Raw genomic sequence first — 21,724 nt, 5'->3', positions numbered from 1 at the left:
TTTACTCCACACCTTGAGTACTTTCAGGGCCCTTCTGTGGCCCAATTCTCAAGAGATGTTTGGGATGTTAGCCTGGGTCAAGGCCCAGCAGTCTTCTGGAACTTCTTCTCGTTGTGCTGTCATTTATGCGATGGCTGTTCTGGTTTTCTTGAGAGGTTTGCCAATCCCCTCTTGTCGCTCTGATATCCTGAGCTGATGGTCAATGGGATCCACCTGTGGTAAGGGTGTGGTCACCAAAAGTCTGTTGGGCAGGAAACCTAATCTCCAGGTCAGCAGGGTCAATCTTAGCTTCTATTAATATCAAAGCTCGGCTTATGGGATCTTCTGAGGTAAAACCTTTGTTTCCTTCAATTACTTTAATCTCTCTGATAAGTGACCTTCTACTACCCTCCTGTGACTAATTTTGTGCTTTTGTATATAAGCCTACTGTTTTGAAATCCATCCTATGGTCATTTTCCCAACAATGTCTAGCTATAGCACTCCCCTGAGAGTTAAGCTGTACTGCCCTTCTATGTTCTTGGACTCTAGTCCTTATTCCCCTACCGATTCCCCACATATCTGTCTCCACAATTATTGCAATTGAGTTAATGTTATACCCCCGCTACATCATCTGTATTACTGTCTTCTCCTTCCAATTTATTTTTACATACTTTGTTTTTTAAGGTATTATCAAGGTATATACAAATTTATATTGACTTTCTTTCATTTTTGAAGTGATTTGTTTCTTCATTTTAGGCATAAAAGGGAGGGCAACTATTTTCTTGTTTTCTTTATTCCATGTACTCTACATTCGCTCTGTAAAATATTTTTCTAGCTTGTTGAGTGCCCTTTTTCTGAACCATTCCGGGTATGCTAATGCATCGAAGCTTTTATCGATGTAATTATTTCTTGCTCTATCTTGCAAGGGGCACACGTTCTCATTGCCCTAAGAAATAAACCTCCAATACTCCAATGTCTGCTGTTGATTCCTTCATCCATCACACATATTTAGGATGGCTCTAGTGAAGTACTGCAGACTCCCAAACGCTGTCTCGCCAAGTGTGCTTTTCACCTTCCATAAAGTGTCAGATGTTCTCCAGTGCACTGCTTCTTTAGGGTCTTCCTCAATAAGCATTTCTTCTGCAGTTAGTATGGAGGTGGAAATTTGCATTCCAGCTACCCACAATATTTTAAAGGATTGGAAACAAGGAAAAAAATATAGATAGGAATTTTGGGAGAACATGTAAAGTGCTCCAGTTATGAGGGTATCCTAGAAACAGGCCAATGTTTAATCTACTCAACATCAAGAGGAGAGCAGCCTAATAAATCTAGAAGGTACTGCAGTACTTTGACTATCAATTTCATCCCTTCTGCCCATGAGCAATGATTCAGACAATTACAGTACTATACCTTGTTATAATAACCTCTGCTTTATTTTTTGTTATTCTAGGTTAAAATGTTTACATACGTAGTACCACATGTATGTATGTATGCTATGGGGGCTGGTGCCTATTCTTGTATAATGATACAGCACATACTTAATGTTTAATTACTTTTCCTATTGAACAGTGTATATGTTAGTCTTTTGCATGAAGGCCCATCTCTCAACACCCACTAAAGGTATTCCTATAAAATGACAGTGATTTGTAAGCTATAAGTTAGACAGTGGTCTCTCATTCCCCCTTTCTGAGTTAGCTCTTTTGACTAGATTAGCTCTGTACTCACAGGTAATTTGCATCAGTTTTGAATAGCCTATTTATTGTATGCTCCTCCTGCAGATAAAAGCACTTGTAGGATATGCATTTGTATGCTAAGAAATACAAGACTTGTATTCAATGTCATAAACATCACGATACATGTATATAGTATGTACTAGAGTAATGTGTTAGCTTTTGAGGTAAGTAACATGTAGCATTTTTTTATATATATATTGCCTTTTGTGTGATATAAGTTGTAAGGCCACAAAATGAATAAACTCATCTGATGAGTTCTGTAACAGTATTTGAAGCTTTAATAAACTTTATTTTAGCACTTTTTATATCAGTCTGCATTGGGTTTTTTTTTATTAATAATGCCACATTTTTATTTTGACAATATAATTTTTAAATCTATATGGTATGCATGTCATTTAAAAGTAATAACAGATATTACTTCATAAAAGTTAAGTTTAATTAAACTTTTGGGCCATTATATTTAGTCTTGCCACAAAAATATTGAGAACTCTGAGACTTGTAAAGATGGTGATCTAAGTAATACTACTGTTTCACATATGAACTTTTATAAATAAAATTTTTAAACATAATTCCAAAGTAATTTTTATTATCTAACAAAACTTCATAAAATTTGTACATTATTAACTGCAATATTCCCAACTGTACAAAAAAAGGCTATAAAACATATGCTAAAGCATAAAAAACAACAAAATATACAGACAGCTTAAGACCTTCGACAATGTAACCATTTACAAGCATAAATTATCACATAAATCTCTAACATTTATTACATATATATTATATAATTGTAAACATGTTTTCTATTGAAAGTGTTCCTTTTAAAATTACTTACTCAAGTTAAATACTTTCATGTAGTTTTTGCTTAAATACTCTTCTGTGCAGACTTGATGAAATCCCTGGGGAGCAGAACACATTATTATATTAATTATACACTGAAAAGACATGCTCGACTAAGTTACATACTAATTATTATATGAACATGTTAAGCCTTATTGTTGGTTGAAATTGGTCATCAAAAATGTCCATTGTTTCATAAACTCATCAATCATAACTAGCCTTAATTCACAGTATCATATCCCCAGATGCATTGCTTCTGAAGAGAAGAAAAACCACTAGAATATCAACTAATGAGTTACTAGAAAATCAATCAATGAGTGAGTGACAATATATGTATGCCCACCTTTGACCTATAGGTATAGGGAGACAGCCAGCCTCCTTTTATGTAAGATACACCAGCCAATAGAGCCCTCTCTGGCTAATCACGGTTTGGAATATAAAGTTAATTAATTTCATTCCTCTTTAGCTCTCAATTTATTAATCTTTTTTTTCTAGAAAATATTTGTTGATTACTTCTGTTTTTGAAACTCCTCATGAGCACTGGTAACATTACCAAGGTGGAGAGATCCAGATACCTTAGCCTGAAGATGTGAAAACAAGCCGAGTGATAGTACAGTGGATTATCCAGTCTCAGGACTCCGTTCCCATCTCCATGGATGCCTCCACATTATTCTTCGGTCAAGAATTATGGAGGAGTAAGTGATAGTAGTTTATATTTGACAACGTCTCCAAAAGTTGTGTAGAGAGAGAGAGAGAGAGAGAGAGAGAGATGGGTGGAAGAATGAATGGGAGTGGTTAAATGGCGGTCGGAAGCATGTCTGTTGTGGCGCTCTGTAGTATGTCAGTGGAAGTCCGTTACGAGAGTCGTAAGCAGTGAGGTGTCTGGTGAAGTCAGAGTTGGTTTTGGCAGCAGTTATCTTTGGTGGTCAGTTGTTTGGTGTTATTTGATAGATTTTGGGGTTGTGAAGTTGTTGTGCGTGTGTCTGTCTGGTTGTGGTGAGGGTGAGGTTGAAGAGGTTGGTGGTGCATTTTCGGTGTCTGTGAGTGGTGGTTGGGCAGTGTTGGTCTTGGTGGGTTGTTGTGCTGGGGGAAGTCGTGTGTGGTTGTCGTGTTCTTTCGGGCTGTTGGTGTTCGTCTGCAGTGATTTGTTGGGTTATTGAGTGGTTGTGGGGTTGTGGGTCTCGGGTGGTTGGTTTGTGTTTGGTTGTAGGCTAGCCTATATCCGGCAGACAGCACAGCCTAGCCCTGAGTATCAGAAGCCAGAGGGGAGTACCTGTTTGTGTTTTGTGTGTTCGGTATTTCATTGAACCAATTGTCCTGCAGGTTAAAGGTAACGTAAAGGGGAAAGTGTGAGTGAGGGAAATTTTGTTAGCTGGTACGATTAACGTAACTGTGGGGCGTTTGCTTGCTTTTGTTACTTAGCTTTTGATTCCGCCACAGAAAGAGTGAAATAATCTCTTGAGTGCTAGATGGGGTCCTGGAGGAATGGAGTTGTCCAGACACATAATATCTTCAAGGGCATGGGCTGTATCTTCTGTTTCTGCTCCCTAGCTCATTTGTGACCTTGTGGTGTTTGGTTGGAACTCCTACCATGATTTGTACCATGAAACTCATCAGTCAAACCTTCTAAACAGTGTTTGGATCTTGAATCTATTACCCTAGCACCCTCTCTTTACTCGGTAATGGCCTAACTAGTGGAAGGTGCATGGAAACATGCCCTGCTTTGCCCACTTACTCCCAAGCACACAGCAAACCACAAGCACAAGTGGAGGAAGAGCTTATGGGAAACCTATTCCTAGAATGACTGTACTTGATACATACATGCTCCAGAGATTGCACATGCCTTGAGCAAGTAGGCAGTGCTGGCTTTACCCAGGTATGCCCCAAATGAGGCACAAGGGAAAGAGGCTAACCAGTTATCTGTGCAATTACTGCGAAGACTAAACACGCACAAAATGAACAGGTTGCACACACTTCTTGTGTATCTTTAAAGGCATGAGCAGAAGTGGTGATCCAAGCAACTAAGTTCACTTGGTCCCAAGATTGAGCTTGCACAGAGCAAGAGAAACTAACTGGCTCATCAACATGTAATCCCTACAGACATTGCCTGAAAGAGTCGAAAGCAGTCCTCTTGTCTAATTATGCTATGCTGGTGCGGGGTGGCAAGTACCTTCCCTACCAAGAGGTGGATTGATCAACTGTAGGTGACTGAGAACCCCTGCTTTACTTCAAGACAGGAGAGGACTTACATGAAGTTTGTTGGGACTTATAGCAAGAAACCCTAGACTTCCCCTTCTTCTTCTTCCTACAAGAGGAAGGGATCAATAATTTCTTAATCCACAAGTAAAAACTCCTCTACCTTTGTTAGAATGTCTCGATGACATTTTAGTACCATTATTATTAAAAAGTAGTTCAATGAGGCCACTAAGTCATACTGATAATCTCATAGGGCTCACAAAGAATTGGGCTTTTAAAAGAAATGAGAACTGAAAATGGAACCAGGAAAAAATTAAATTAGTTAGACTGCTATGTGAGAAGAAACCAATGGAAATAGATGAAAAGTATAAGGCAGAAAACATGCAGCTGAGGCCAAAAGGAAGGTACAAAGAACTTTTGAGAACCAAGTTTCAGTATGCCATGCAAGGCATACAGTAAGGGCCAACCAATACACAGACCCCATCCGATGAGCATAACACAATATCCAAGAGAATCTTTACAATCTGGGCACGTTTATTTTACTCTAGGATATTTTATAAAACTACAAAATCTAGTTTACATTAGCCAGAATTCTCTAGCTATCTGTTAACTGTTGCACTCAGCTTGACCTGTCAAGAATCTTTTCTATGATTATTAGAATTATAAAATGGTATTGTCCAGATGAAATAAATAAAATTACAACTTGTCAGAATTGGCTTACCTTATGATTGATGTCAGTTCTGGGGCTTTTGCAATATAGTTGTGACCATAGCCCAATTCTGCTTTAAACTCTATGAAACTAATGGGGTGCTCAGGAGATCTTCCATTCTGACCAGCTTCATGTAACTATAAAAGAGATATAAAACATAAAAATGTTCACATCATATTTCGTATAGGATGAATTTAACAATATAAATTGTAAAATTTGTGGTATGCAATATCCTTTTCAATTACTAAATTTATAGCTCAGGATCTTGTGAAAACTTGATAAAAAAATATCCTTAACAATAAGGAAAATAACTACTATACCATTTTATAAATTATGTAAATAACTTTTACCACATGATCATGAGAATTAGGGTGAGATATTAGATCAAAATACCACAAATGAAGAAAGCTGATTACAAGAATGATAAAAATATCCTCCAGAATATAACTAAACAGATAAGAACATTCCTCTCCTTCACAATAGAACTAAACAGATAAGAACATTCCTCTCCTTCACAAATATAACTAAACAGATAAAAAGACATTCCTCATCAAATCTTTGAAGTCTGAGGAACGTAATCTCCACACATACAATAAAAAAAGAATGAATTGCTCTGACAGATTAAACTGAACAGACCTTACGGTACAGATGCACTACTCACTTGTCATAAACTGCCCTTCTCCCTTCAGGTAAGGTGTCAGGGAAACTTTTCATCACAAACAAAATGGCACCACAGGTTAAAGCTTTTGTTATTGAACAAAACGGGGTTTACTTGAGGGCAAAGGCTTAACAAATCACACTTAAATGAATAATCTGCGCAATAATTTTTGAACAACGTCATACAGCCATGGACAATAAAGCAAAGGAATATAACAAAGAAAGATAAAATGCAATTTAACAAGTAAATGGAGTACATATGAGAGAATCATAATATTTATCATATTAAACTGCACTGAACCATGAAATATTATATGCACTAAATTACAATTTCTTACCTTTTTAACCAAGATCAAATGGAATAACTCTGTCTCGTGTGCATGAAGAATGATAAGTGGGGTTGTTATTTTAGTTATATGCACATCACTCTGGAATTGGACGTCAATATCCTTAAGTGGTTCCACAAATGCCCAATCAAAATATGGTAAACCTCGAAAGACCTGCAAATTAAAAAAAAAGCACCTTCATTAGAAAAAAATTAACATGAGTAAAGTTTCCATATTAATTTTTGTAAATTATATCAAACAAAAAGTTCCTGTCAAAATATATTTTGACAATTACAATGTTCCATTAGCCACAATCCCTAGTCATATCCTTATGGAAATATCCTACCATATTTCTGGTATCTCATTCTACTGTGGAAGCAAGTTTGACAAGAACTAATACTAAACAGTGACAGATAAATGGAAAGTCTTAGAAACCCAAAATAGCCTACAACCCCATGGGAAGGAATAAAATATGAAATACAGTGCTTGCTTCACTTTTCATCCTAATAATATGTCTTTCATCAATTTTAATCTTGCCAGTTATCATTTCTGAATATATTATTTATGCTAAATATAATTTCTGAATATGTTATTCATGTTAATTAATTCTGAGAATACAATACAAATTTTTTTTCAAAACCTGTGTAACATTCCATGACTAGTGTAGCCTACGATAAACTAGACTAATGGGAGTGGAGAAGGCCTATCCAACATTCAGCTAAGTTACTATTCATACTCTTCTGTTAACTTTATACAATTAGCAGGCAAGAGTAATATATGACAATAACAGTTGAAGCGTATGGTAAAATAAAAATCTTGACAGCCTTAGAATACGGAAATGATACAGTTTTCACTGGTAGAATACCACTAGAATTATAAAGCTTGCTTAATAAAGCATCAGAATCTATCGATGAGACTTGAGATAGATGTAAGACAAACAGAATAAAAACAGTAGCATAAGGAGGTGAAAGAACACTAGATGGAGAGACAATGCGGTTAAGTTTCATAGTATTTAAAAACAAACAATATTATTCAATACACGTTCTTTGTTTTTTAGTTGGAATATAAAGAAAAAATGTATAAAAGCAAATCAGATCAGTGGCTGGATAAGTTTTGGAAATCAGACAGAAATTGCATACAAAAGATAGATATACATTAGCCTATTACAATCTGTTTGTTATATGGAAATAAATCATGGTATGACAATGTAACTACATCTAAAAAATTTTTCAGTATGAAATTAAAGCTTTATGCCGAATATTAGAAGTCAGATGGCAGAGAGTAAGAATGATACCTAAGATGAAATTATAGAAGCCTCACATCTACTTGACATAATGATGAAAGGGAGATGGAGAACATTTTTGACATCCTTCGCACCACCCTGGGAAGAATAGTATGTGACAGTGTCAGCTGGCCTTCCCTGGGCACCAGAAGTAGTTGGAAGACCCAGACCTATTTGAATGAGAACTATGAGCTGGGAGAAGGAGATGAAGAGAGAGTTTGTGGAAGTGGCACAAGAAAGATATAATTTGTGGAATTTAACAGAAAACTGCATTAAAGGTAATGAGGAAAAAGCTCTTCATAAACACTACTGTAATTTCTCTAACATTTTAATTGATATGTTCCTTTCCGAAAGACACCTGCCTTCATACAGGTTCAAATGAAAGACAAGCTAGTAAGCAGTGTAGCAAAAATCAGAACTTGTGAGTTAAGTGCCAAGTTTAATTGTTGAATAATTTCTAACAGATTGTTGTACATATTATTTATCAAAAGTCCTGTTGTACATTTTATTTATCAAAAGTCCTGTTGTACATTTTATTTATCAAAAGTCAACACCAAATAAATGGAACTTTACTGTTAAAGGCAGAAGTATTTTTGCTTAATCTTTTATCAGAGGGAGATAGAAGATTTGGAAAAACTGTAAGGTAAAGGGAGGTAGTGTAGTTTTCTTTACCAAACACTGATTAATTTTGCTTATAAAAAAAACAACTGATACAGGATCTGTCCCAAATTACCCAGTACAGTAATTTGGGGGGTAATCACAATATAAAAAAAAGACCCTTCTCTATCAGTATGACAAAAGCAAAACCATAAAGTTAGTGTTCTTTTAAAAGAAAGAATCCTCGCATATAAGCATATATAAAAACGCTTTAGTATCAAATACATCACATGGAACAACAATGAAGGAAAATACTGTCAATACTCAATATTTCATACAAAAATAAAGGAAAGGATACTTCAATTTTACACAAGCCACACATTTAATGCTACTGTACTGCAGTGATGGTTTTGATAAAACAAATATTTCTTAATATGGTCATTAACCCCTCAAACAAGTGCACTGGGTTTGAAAAAGATAACTAATGTAATTAGTACAAAGTCTTTTGCAGTACTAGGCACTTGTATGTCAATCCTCAAAATATATAATTACCATTGCCATGGGATGACGACGAACTTCTTCTGGAATACTGTTGAATGGAGCTTCCAAGATTACACCTCCTGGACATTTTTGTTCCTGACACAACTCAGATACTGAATGGCAAGCTACTCTGAAAGAATATAGGTAAATTTAATAAAAAGTATACACTGAATAGTGTATCAGAATAATTAGTACATTATATCTGTATATTCAAGAGTACTATTTACTGTATGTATATATATGTACCTGCTATAAAACAACTTTTTTCAAATATCATGCATAGAAAAACTTACCCTGTACCAAGAGAGTGACCCCATACAAAGATTAAACTAGCCTTCGTGTAGTTCAGTAAATACTGGAAAATTACTTTGGCATCTGTCACCAAACCAGTTTCAGTTGGAATAACTGATGATGAATCAGCATATCCTGTAAGAGAAATTTGTTTAAAATGCCACATTGATCCTTTAGGTTAGATTTAAGAGACCTTGTGAATACTAATAAAAACTCAGTATTTTTCAATGGAAATTGTTGAAAATAAAGAGCTTATCTGAACATTTCATGGAATCAGTCTGGTTACACAAATTACAACTCTAATTACATCAATAAAAATATCATGTCACAACAAACCAATCAGTCATGAAAGTTTCCCCTTTCGTGATCTAAAAGTCTCTACCCACATCTAATCTTATGTAATCTAACTGCATTATTGTAGTTTCTCAATAAGTAACCCCTCTATCATTTGCATTAATGCATCCAAGAGCGTACAAATACACCCAAATTAGAGAAAAGGGAATTGTGAAAAGGTATTAAGTAGGCATTACACCTACTCAGTGACTGCAAGTGATCCATGTCAGCATTCGTACTTGTAGGAAGGGTACTTCCATTTGCACCAGTACATTTTAATTTACATCTATGCCATTTAGTGTAATTCAGCATATATATATGGTTGCACTGAGAAAAGCAAGATAAAGGGTATAGTGTAGGTAGAAGAAGTATGAATGATTGAGAGATTACTGTTCAACTGTACCCACTAACTAGAACAAGAAAAAATAACAAAATGAGAGCTAATTCCCAAAATAGCCTCCAAGTTTGCAAAGTTTACCACTCAAACTATTATTCTTACTTACCACGATAGTCAAAAGTAATAATGTGATATCCCATTTTTCTTAACACATGATAGAGGTTGACTCGTCGCTCTTGTCCCCTTGAACCTTTATTTCCATGCATATAAATTATCACAGGCTGATTATGTCTAAGTGTATCCTCAAACCATTTAGTTTTCTCCTCCGATGAAACATCAGGAACAGAGTGAACCAAAGACTCTGGTAAAATATGCCTGCAATTGAAAGATATCAATAACATTGCTGCCAAAGATGACATTTAAAAACTTTTTTAATAGTACTACAAAAGTTTATTCAAACTAACACAATCATATATAATACCTTATTCCTGTCAGCATGGTTCCCAGACTCACCAGTCTTTTGTTTGTCAGACAGAGGTACACCTACTTCACATGCTCCCTGGCTTTTCCTGTAGGTATCAGTTAACACAGTTTGGATTATTATTGTGCATACCATGTAAATCCTTCCCACAGTAAATGCACTTCTGGCTCACCTTTTATTTTTCTTTGACAAGTTATATTTTAGTCACATTCTTGATAAGAAAAGCATCACTGAAGGGATGGAATGTATGGCCCTGTTTTGATTTTGTGCAAATCAAAATTAGCATCATTTATTGCCGAGGGCGTAGCATACCAATTACTTTCTTAAATTTTTCTCTTCCCCTCAATAACATTTTGGCTTTTAGATTCCTTTAACTACTTTTCTTCAGAAAACTTACTTTATTCATTATAGAAAATGACAGAGGTGCTGTGATATAGTTTTTTGGTGTAGTTCACTTATTACCACTGATTTCCTCCAAATTTTTCAACCTACTGCTCCTGGATGGTATCTGTGCCTCTATTAAAAGGGTTCCCTTATGTGATTCATTGCCTAAACAATGAACTACTTATCTATGGGTTTCAAAGATGTCACTGTCTTCAATATTAGCATTATCTAATTTCAATATTAATCATGAGAAGCTGGTCTGTACAATCCATTACTTTAATCTTTTTTCAACCTTTTTTTCTCTTATTAAAAAATGTTCATCCTTTGTCCTGATTCTGATTCAACTGGCTCAGAAGGAAGATGTAAAGTTCTTGTTGCTAACAATGACACCTTTCCTTCACTCTCTACTCTTTAGCATAATGTCACTTTCTATACTTGAAGTAGATTCCAGTGTTGGGGTGATATCATGAGGTCCAAGGACTACTTAAGTCATTATCCTAAATATCTTCTTCTTCTGAGCTAAATCCATAGCTGGGATAGCTGTTTTTGAAGAACCTGTCCCATGTGCTCCTAACACTCTATAAATAGGGACCTCAACAACATAAAAAAAGATAACACAAACTGTTTATGATATTCACTTCTCCACCAATGGTACTAGTAAGCTCACAAGGGATAGCATCCACATAATTTAAGTGGCATGGCTGTTTAAAAGAAGGAATAAGTCTAATGATGTGAAAAATAAACAGATGAAGAATATAAGGATATTCCTAAAAGTTAGATGAATTCTTTTGGTAACACTTTACAACAGTGGTAATGATAAATTACAATAACCCTAGATCTATAGTTAATTAACAAAATTTGTTGATTCAGGGCACAATTTCTGATGATAATATAAATGATAGTTCTTCAAAAACTTACAAATGAAGACCAAAAATGAAAATGAAGTTCCTATATCAGCTAAAAAGGTTAAAGTTTATAAAAGAATACTGCTTTTCTATGATATGCAGTATTTGTCTCCTGAAACACCAAATTCAGGAACTATATAGACAGTCTTCCATAATGAGACTGCAATCAATTTGGAATATTATTTGTTTAATATTGTCAGTAAACAATAAAAACATTTAATATGAAAAGATCAGAATAAAAAATGTTATTGTTATGATACAATAAAGTTTGTTCATACTTACCTGGCAGATATATATAGCTGTATTCCTCCCGACGTCCGACAGAATTTCAAAACTCCCGGCACACGCAGTGGCGGCCAGGTGGTTAGTACCCATTCCCGCCGCTGGAGGCGGATATCAGGAATCATTCCCATTTTCTATTCAGATTTTTCATACCACTGTCCCTGAGGGGAGGTGGGTGGGTACTTTACTTAATATATATCTGCCAGGTAAGTATGAACAAACTTTATTGTATCATAACAATAATCATTTTGTCATGAAACTTTACCTGTCAGATATATATATAGCTGAATCCCACCATTGGAGGTGGGGGGAAGGACATAATAGAAGGATTTAGGAAACACCTCAAGTGCAGATGATTGACATCTTGATTCCTTACCTGTTAGCATAGCTGACTTCTTGATTACTGTCACCGAAGTCTGCTTTTGCTTTACTAGAGTTGCCAACCTGTGTAGTTGGTGCGCTCTAGATGATCTGTCAACGGGGGCGTGACCACAATGTGACTAGACCATATTGACCATACTGTGAGGGCAACGAAGCTAAAACCACCACCTGACCTAACCTATCGAAGTTAGTCCCATAACTTCTAGGCTAAAGAAAGGGAAAGCGCCTCAAGCAACCAACCCTTCAACCATAAACCAACACCAAAATTAAAAAGCACACCTACCCCTTTTCTATAGGATAGTATTTGTGCTGCTCCTGCCCCAACACCATTTCTGCGGATATGTATGGTCCTAGCGACTCGCAGTTCTCATATGCTTTGTCTTCACATCCCGCAGGTAATGTGAAGCAAACACAGAGTTGCTTCGCCAAAAAAGTAGCGCTAATGATATCATTAAGTGCCATATTCTTTCGAAAATGCCATTGAAGTTGCAACAGCTCTCACTTCATGGGCTTTTATTTTCAAAAGCTTCATATCACCATCCGAGCAGGACGCATGGGCCTCCCTGATGGTGCTCCGTAAAAAGAATGCCAGTGCATTCTTCGACATAGGAAAGTCGGGTCTCTTAACAGAACACCATAAGTTCTCAGAAGGACCCCGACAATCTTTGGTCTTTTGCATGTAAAATTTGAGAGCCCTGACAGGGCACAGGACTCTCTCTGGCGCTTCTTGTCCGATGAACTCTGTTAACCCCTTGATTTCAAAAGGTTTTTGGCCAGGGGTTAGATGGGTTCTCATTCTGTCGCTAAGAAAAAATTATGGATCCAAGGAGCACACTGCACTGTGTCCTCTGAAACCCACATCTTTACTAATTGCCTGAATTTCACTAACCCTCTTTGCCGTGGCAAGAGCAGTTAGGAAAATCGCCTTTCTAGTAGTGTCTCTCAATGAGGCAGCATGCAGAGGTTCAAAGGGAGCCGACATCAAGAACTTAGAACTACATCAAGGTTCCATGAATGGAACTTCGGTTGTAGTACTTTGGTTGTCTCAAACGATCTCAAAAGATCGTGAAGATCTTTATCATTTGTCAGGTCTAATCCTCTGTGGCGGAAAGACAGCTGACAGCATATCTTTGTATCCTTTTATTGTGGGCACTGCTAGTTTGTCCACATTTCTCAAATGCAGGAGAAACTCAGCGATTTGGTTCACAGAGGTCGTGGAGGAGGAAATACCTTTACTTCCTACACCATCTCCTGAAGACAGCCCACTTCGACTGATAAACTGCTCGAGAGGAAGCTCTTCTCGCATTGGCAATAGCCTCTGCCACTGATCTTGAAAAACCTCTCGCTCTGGCCAACTTTTCTTGATAGTCTGAACGCAGTCAGACTCAGAGCGGAGAGGTTTCCGTGGTACCTCTCGAAGTGGGGCTGTTTGAGAAGATCGACTCTCTCTGGCAGGGTTCTCGGGAAGTCTACCAGAAGAGACATGACCTCCGTGAACCAATCGCTTGAGGGCCAAAAGGGGGTGATCAGAGTCATTCTCGCTCCTGGCGATGCCGCAAACTTCCTTGTTACCTCTCCTAAGAGTTTGAACGGGGAAAGGCGTACACATCCATCCGCCGTCCATTCCCATAGGATGACATCTACCGCTATTGCTTTCCGGGTCGAGAACTGGAGAGCAATAAATCGGAAGCCTCTTCGTTTTCGAGGTTGCGAAGAGGTCGACTAGCGGCCGTCCCCACAACTTCCATAGCTCTTGACAAACTTCTAGATGTAGGGTCCATTCTGTGGGAAGCATCTGATGTCGACGGCTTAAAAGATCCGCTCGAACATTTTGAATTCCTGAAATGAACCTTGTCAGGATCACTATGTTTCGAGCTTTCGCCCATAGAAGGATGTCTCTCGCTATCACGAACAGTGATCGAGAGTGTGTCCCCCCTGCTTTTTTATGTAAGCGAGAGCCGTAGTGTTGTCCGAGTTGATCTGGACAATCGGCCCACCAATCGTTCTTCGAAGAACTGAAGAGCCAACCGAATAGCCTCCAATTCTTTTAAGTTATGTGCCAGGACCTCTGTTCCCCTCTCCAGAGGCCTGACACTTCCTCCTTTCCTAGTGTTGCTCCCCAGCCCACCATGGAGGCGTCTGAGAACAACACTAGGTCGGGGCTCAAAAGCTTGAGGGACATCCCTTCGAGAGTTTGGTCGGATCTTGCCACCACTTCAGATGATCCTTGACCGCTTTTGAGATAATCAAAGTCGAGTCTAGATTCTTGTCTTTCCAGTTTTTCTGCCATAAAAAACTGGAGTGGCCTGAGGTGCAACCTCCCCAGGGAAACAAACTTCTCCAGCGAAGAAATGGTTCCCAGCAGACTCATCCATTCCTTCGCCGAGCATGTTTCTTTCCTAAGAGGCTAACACTTTCTCTAAGCATCTCTGCTGACGTTCCTTTGATGGAAAAGCTTGAAAAGCCGCTGAATCCATCTGAATCCCCAGATACACGATGGACTGCGTGGGGATCAGATGGGACTTCTCGTAATTTACTATAAGGCCCAGGGCCTTCGTCAGCTGTAATGTCGTCTGAAGGTCCTCCAGGCACCTTGACTTCGAATGGCGACTTGATTAGCCAGTCGTCCAGGTAGAGCGAGACTCTTATCTTCGATAGGTGAAGCCATTTCGCCACATTCCGCATGAGGAAAGTAAAAAACCATCGGCGCCGTAACTCAGACCGAAGCACAGAGCCCTGAACTGGAAGACCTGCCCTTTTAAGACGAACCTCAGGAACTTTCCTTGATTGGGGATGGATCGGGACGTGGAAATAAGCGTCTTGAAGGTCCAATGACACCATCCAATCCCCTGGTCTCAAGGCCCCTAGCACAGACTGAGAAGTTTCCATCCTGAATTTTTCTTTCTTTACAAAAATGTTCAGTCTGCTGACGTCTAGGACAGGTCTCCATCCCCAGACTGCTTCAGAACCAGGAATAACCTGTTGTAGAAGCCTGGGGAATCCAGCATCAGGACTTCCTCTACTGCCTTCTTTTGGCCAACATTTGATCTAGAAGGTCGAGTAAGATCTGTTGCTTCTCTGACTGGTATGCGGGCGACAGGTCTATCGGCTTCGTGCTCAAAGGAGGCGCAAGAGAGGAAAGGGATCTTGTATCTCTCGATCACATCTAGGGTCCAGTAGTCCGACCCCTATCGTCCTCCATGCCTGAGCAAATAAGATGAGTCTCGCACCTACAGGTGCCTGAAGGGCAGAAACGTCAATTTTTTGTTTTTCCCTTCTTGATAGAAGAGATCTTACCTCTGAAGGACCCCCTTCCTCTCGAAGAACCTCTAGAGGAAGGTGCTCCACGAAAGGGCTTAAATTTCTTCTTGGGTGCTGGAGCTGTGAAGTAGAAGCTTGAGGAGTAGTCGTCTGGAAAGATTGAGTCAAGAGGTCCCTTGTTGCTTTTTGTTTCTTGCAAGTTTACCGACAGATCCTTAATCATGGACTGCGGAAATAGGTGCGTAGAGAAGGGGTGCGAATAATAACTCCGCTTTCTGAGCGGGAGAAACGCTTTCACCGCAAAGCTACAAATGAGAGCTCTCTTCTTTAGCAGACTGTAGCAAAATGAGATGCTAACTCATCAGAGCCATCCCTTACTGCTCTATCCATAAAAGCTAATACACTCGAAAGCTCTTCCAGCGAAATCGAGTCTTGACTCCTCGATTGTACATTCAAAGCCCCGAGGCACCAATCTAAAAAGTTAAACACCCTCTAGCGTCTTAAATAACCCCTTGAGGTGATGATCAGTCTCCGTCATTGTCCAGGAAACCTTAGCCGATGACAAATAAGACCTCCTTGGAGCGTCCACCAAATGGCGAAATCTCCTTCAGAAGAAGACCGGTGCTTTCAATCCTGCTTCTTCTCCTGTTTCGTACCAGATCCCAGCTCTCCCTTTCAGTCTAGATGGAGGAAGTGCAAACGAAGTCTTCCCTTTAACCTTCCTTGAATCCAATCCAATCCTGACTCTCTTAAACACTCTCTTCGCAGAGAGCGAAGTGGCCATCTTAACGAAGCCAGGGGTTCCTTCCTGGCCTTCGATGAGGCAAATTGTGAAGGTGGAGAGCAAGGAACGGCGCTTGAAAATTATCTGGGAACAATTTCTTAAGTAATCCGTCAACCGTCTTATAGTCTGACGACGCTGACGCATTTGGTTCGTCATCATCAGTAGGGCAGCGATCACTAGACGAATCCTTCTCTCGGTCATCAGCGCCTTCAAAGATCGCGATGACTTCGACACTTTAACATGAGAAACATCCTGACGTTTCGGACTCAACTGTTGATCGTCCTGGAAAGCGTCCCGATATGCAAGGCGCCGCGCGTTCTGAGAAGCGTCCTGCAGAGCGTCCTGATGTGTAGGACGCCGTCCGCGTCCTGAACAGCGTCAGCTGGAGCGTCTTGGCGAGCGTTACCCGCGCGTCTTGAAAAACGTCTTCTCGAGCGTCCTGGTAAGCGCTTCGTTGCTTAAGACGCCGAGCGTGATCATCAACATGCAAAGCTTGAACTTCCGATATTGATCCTTGAGCGTTCTCGGCCTTTTGACAAAGACGCCGGCGCCTGTGCGACAACTCACGTCTCTTTCAAATTCGTCTCTCCTAGACGCCCTTTCATGAGGAACGTAATCACCGTTCTCTAATGGCGTCGGCTACTAGAGGAGACTCAAAGGCCAAAAAAACGCGGAGGAGGAGCCGGGGACTGCCTAGTCCTCTTAACAGGCAGCCACCTATCCTTCCTTCGATGACTAGTTTCTGCCTCCTTTCTCTCAAAAAAGGAGGCTAACTGTCTCTGCATTTCCCAAAGCATTTTCCTTGAAGGGGAAAGTTCTCGATCAGGAGAAGGACTCATCCTGTGCAAGGAAGATGGGCGAGGGGATGCCCTTTCCTTCAACTCAGGAACATGCTTAGAGCGACTTGGACGCTCGAAAGAGTCCTCCCCTGATGAAGTCTTGTTCCTTTTCTGTGGCGGAAAAGCTTCAAAATCTTCAGGTGATGAATCTACGTAATGATCAGAAGGACGTGAAAGCGTCCTCTTCTCTGAAACCTCTCTTAAGCGGGCGACAAGGGCGACGGCCGCCTGTGCGACACCTTGCGCCCCTGCCGCTCTCCCCTGAGAGGTCTTCCGAGCGTCCCAACCTCGGCGAGGAGAGGAAGTCTCGGAAGAAGAGAAGCACTCTTTAAGTATCCGTGCCCGTGCACGAACACCGGCAGCCTGAGATTCGTCCTCAGTTTCTGCCGAAGGGACGTCAGACCGGTTATTAGATCCCGTAACCCTCCTTCGGCTTTCGGCTTGCCCTCTCCCTAAGGCCTGGAGTCCTGCAGGGGCCTAGGCCTAGAGGCATTATGGGACCGATCTGACCCCCCTTCCACAACACTAGATGCACTAACACTTTTATCACAATTCACATTTGACTGTAGAGCAATCACTTTAGATTCCAAGGCGCGAATCGACTCCATGATCGTAAATAATACGCTTCCTTCTGCAGACACTTCCTGATTGTTCGGAGGCAATACAACAGGATCAGTTGAATTACATCTACAGGAGGATTTAATGGAGATACAATTTCTACCTTGACTTCTACTCACAGAAGCACTCCTAGAGGAAGACCTCCTGATTCTATCACGCTCAAGCTTTCTCACGTTAAGAATCATATGCCTTCCATTCAATTTCAGTCAATTGCTCACACTCGATGCATACTATCATTCAACATACATACATGACTACGACATTTCGAGCCACACTGAATGAGGGTCTACGAACTTTCGGCAACCTCACCTTACATTCATGCACCTTACACACCCTGAAGCTAGCAGAGCTAGATCCAGACATCGTAATCAAGAAAAGTCAAAGCCAATCCAAATCAAATCCACTATCACGTATGCCAAGCCAACAAGCCAAATCAAAAACCAAAAGTCAATCAGAATACTCAAGTTAGCACAAGAAGTTTCAAAATCCTAGGCGGAGGTCTGTAAACAGTTGTTTACCGACCGGCGACAGAGAAAAAATCTGAATAGAAAATGGGAATGATTCCTGATATCCGCCTCCCAGCGGCGGGAATGGGTACTAACCACCTGGCCGCCCACTGCGTGTGCCGGGAGTTTTGAAATTCTGTCGGACGTCGGAGAATACAGCTATATATATATCTGACAGGTAAGTTTCATGAACAAACATATAACTGTACAGATTATACCTTATGAAATGCTTGCAAAAAAATTAATGTACATATATACAAATAAATGGATAAACAAGTAGAGAAATATCTCTGGGCTTCACTACACTGAAAAGGTATCAGAAGCTTACCATACACCCACGGAAATATTTTCCTCAGTTTCTACATAAAAGTTTCGTGTGCCAGGCAGCCCAACATCCTCTGGTTTACTCAAGTCTACATCACCTTGGACTGAAATTAAACACATCAATTTATGAATAATTAGTAAATCTGTCATATTTCCAGAATTAATAACATTGTCAACAACTCAAAAAATATTTCAAAAATGGGCTATAACAAGCACATGTAGAACAGGTGGGATACAGGAACTATGGGTGCATCTTATATGCTTGCAAATTTGGTAGGTATTTGTTTATACCAAATAAGGATATTTCTCTACCATAATAAATATTATAACTTAAAATGTACAGCATTACTAAATTAAAATTCCAAAAACAAAACATACATGACAGTAATAGTACGTACTTAGTTTTAATTCTATATTTTTTCTCAGTCCTTTTCCCAATTTAGTACAATAAATTAATTTTTTTTCATTGTTTTATTCTAAGACAAACATTACTACAAAAACTATCATAGGTGACTTTTCATGGACACAAACATGAATTTTTTTTCAGTTTATATTTTTATGTAAATTTTACAAACAATTTTGCAAATTAAGTACTATACTACATAGAGTCACAAACATGAATTCCACTTCAGGAAGATAATAAACTTACCACTATTAAGGAATATAAAATATCTTTGTATTCCTGGAGAATATCGATACACAACTGGAATTATGACAAATAACACAAATAAAAGAACAAAAGTTCCAATTACTGCTACCCTCAGCCATCTGAAAATAGAATAATACAAGCAATGGCATAAGTTTCCTTAAGAATAAAATTGTGTACTACTAAAAGAATACTTTCAACAGCAATACTACAGTATACCATAACTATAAACAACATATATTCTAAGGTCTTGAATCACTACAGTGATCAAGTTTAAAATGTATGTAAAGCTAAAGGAAACTGAAATCAACTGTGAATAAACCAGATGCATATTTAATGTTGATGGAGTTGTCAAGACAGTGTGGGCTATTATCTACTGCTGTTACTAATGCATATTTTATATCAACAGTACTAGAAATCACTGTTATCACAGTACTTCGAAGCAATAGGTTTTCTTATTACAGAGAAAATTGGACATCATGATCTGCAACAAACTTTAAAGCTCATCTGAGTGCAGTGACTTTTGATACATTACACAAAGAGGGATCATTAGGATTACAACTGGTGCACTTTATAATAACTTCATTCAAGGTAATTTTGATAAAGTAAATGATCTTGCAACATACAGTAACATGGCGTTTGGAACTCACGAACCTGTAAAACTTTCCTCTTCTTCCTGATCGATGACGAAATCTTAATCGAGAAAAAAACCCAGCCATAGGCTCTTGAGTTCCAGAGCCAGAAAGAAATCCTGTTTCCTCGTTCTCTTGGTTGACTGAGAAAATAAAAGCAAGAATACTGCACTAACACTCAATACATCCATACTTCCTATTTTAATCTGAGTTGAATAAATTTCCTGGAGCAGAGTATTCTTCACACAAATACTAGCCAACCATTTTTTTACATATATTTTGAATAAAAAAAAAAAACACTGGCAGATAACCAATATTCCATAATACCAAGCAGCATAGGCATCAAAGAACAAGATTTTATATTATATATATACATCAGACAACATCAGAGATTCAAATTCATAACTAGGCTACAATCATGGGTAAGTAATTTCTGTAACAGGAGCACTAGGCTAGCATACAGTTTGCTATCAGCTTTTTTAACTAGCCAAAACCAATTAAAAAACATTCATAGAAGATGAAATATCAATATTCAATACAGACACCTCATAGCTATATATTAATAGTGAATACCTAATGAGCAGCTGATCTACCAATTAATGTCATTTCAAGCACAAAATGTCCTAAGTTCTAGTATCTAATCATATGGGTTTCTCATCATGTATTGTGCCAAATATATGTTTTTAGACTTTCAATTGTCAACGCTAGTAGAGGGTATAGATGTAAAACCGTTGGTTGTTAGATTTTACTGGAATAGTAATTTTACCTTCTTTTACCTATTTATGCTCTTGATTATGTGTATATCTTCTGCTTCTGTATGATATTTACTGTCATTTACTAAAGCTTTTCCCGTCATCCCCAAGGTGTTGGCATGAACACTTGAACTCCATGGTACTACACTAGTACTTGCTGAACCCCAGAGGGTTCAGTAGTAGTCTTCAGTTTTACCATATTTTGGACTTGAAAATATAATTTTTTTCCGTTTTTCATGTTGAGCTTCGAATAAACTGACATGCATTTCCATTAGTTAGCAAATGCCTACCCAACCAGACCTAACTTGAACTAGGGTAGCCTATGAGGTCCTTAGCCTAATGAATAGGGCTACCATTAGGCTAGTTTGAAAATATTGAATGAAAGCTACCAGTGGGATTAAATGTCTAGTAATTCACTTTTTTTTCTTTCTTTTTTGTCCCCCATCCAAGTCCCCGTACTACTAGTACTACTAGTAGCCTAGTAGGTAGCTATACCTACTAGGTATCTCAATAAATACTCATTTTCTTACAAAATAAATGTCAGGGAACATTAAAACACATTATTAATATAGCAAAAGTATAAAATGACCAGAATATATTTTGAAGTCTAAAATATAGTAATACTAGGTAGTATACGTAATGGTTTAAAGCAAAACAGGAACACGACTTGGATACGTTATGGTTAAACCTCTCTTCACAAAAGACTAAGTCTTTAAAAAACACTGCTTAGCTTCGACTTACTTGCTTCACTCTTAGTATGTGTATCTGCCATCAAAACTGTGCAAACGGTTACTGTTTTCTTTTTTACTTCAGCAGATTAACTCCATGAAGATAAAATTATCTATACAAGCCGGGGAATACAAGACTGTCAAGTAGTAGTAGTAGTGGGTGGGATATGCCTTTGAAACGGCTCCCTTACTTCTTTTATTCCTCCTTTGTTTGTGTTTGTTTGAGTTTCTTCTCTCTGAAATACCACATTTCTTTTATAAAATCTTTCCTATTATCCACTTCCTCCCTCATTAGAACTACCAATAAGATTATATTTGCTACTAATTCTTCTTTATTCTGATATGGTTGCTGCATGAAGCTATATCATTTCTAATTTCATTGTA

General features: G+C 38.6%; 1 protein-coding gene across 1 annotated transcript; it reads right to left on the bottom strand.

Moving 5' to 3' along the window:
- Positions 1-5,838: 5,838 nt before the first annotated feature.
- LOC135209507 (lysophosphatidylserine lipase ABHD12-like) lies at positions 5,839-21,484 on the bottom strand. Its single transcript, XM_064242161.1, has 9 exons — positions 21,354-21,484; positions 19,883-20,003; positions 19,232-19,350; positions 18,587-18,686; positions 9,984-10,192; positions 9,150-9,282; positions 8,869-8,986; positions 6,450-6,611; positions 5,839-5,862 (listed from the first exon to the last, which is right to left on the bottom strand). Exons 1-9 carry the CDS (start codon positions 21,382-21,384, stop codon positions 5,839-5,841), a joined length of 1,017 nt encoding a protein of 338 aa, XP_064098231.1. The 5' UTR covers positions 21,385-21,484.
- Between the last annotated feature and the right edge of the window lie 240 nt (positions 21,485-21,724).

The sequence above is a fragment of the Macrobrachium nipponense genome, chromosome 38 (assembly GCF_015104395.2).
Source record: "Macrobrachium nipponense isolate FS-2020 chromosome 38, ASM1510439v2, whole genome shotgun sequence".
Classification (NCBI taxonomy): domain Eukaryota; kingdom Metazoa; phylum Arthropoda; class Malacostraca; order Decapoda; family Palaemonidae; genus Macrobrachium; species Macrobrachium nipponense.
This window is presented reverse-complemented; position numbering and strand designations above follow the sequence as displayed.

Excerpts from the sequence above, each read along its gene's own strand:
- LOC135209507 (XM_064242161.1), bottom strand. The coding sequence starts at position 21,384 with ATGGCAGATACACATACTAAGAGTGAAGCAA. Across the intron at positions 9,283-9,983 it reads TATTACTTTTGACTATCGTG|GATATGCTGATTCATCATCA; the intron begins GTAAGTAAGAAT and ends TTTCTCTTACAG. Across the intron at positions 8,987-9,149 it reads GGTCACTCTCTTGGTACAGG|AGTAGCTTGCCATTCAGTAT; the intron begins GTAAGTTTTTCT and ends ATATTCTTTCAG.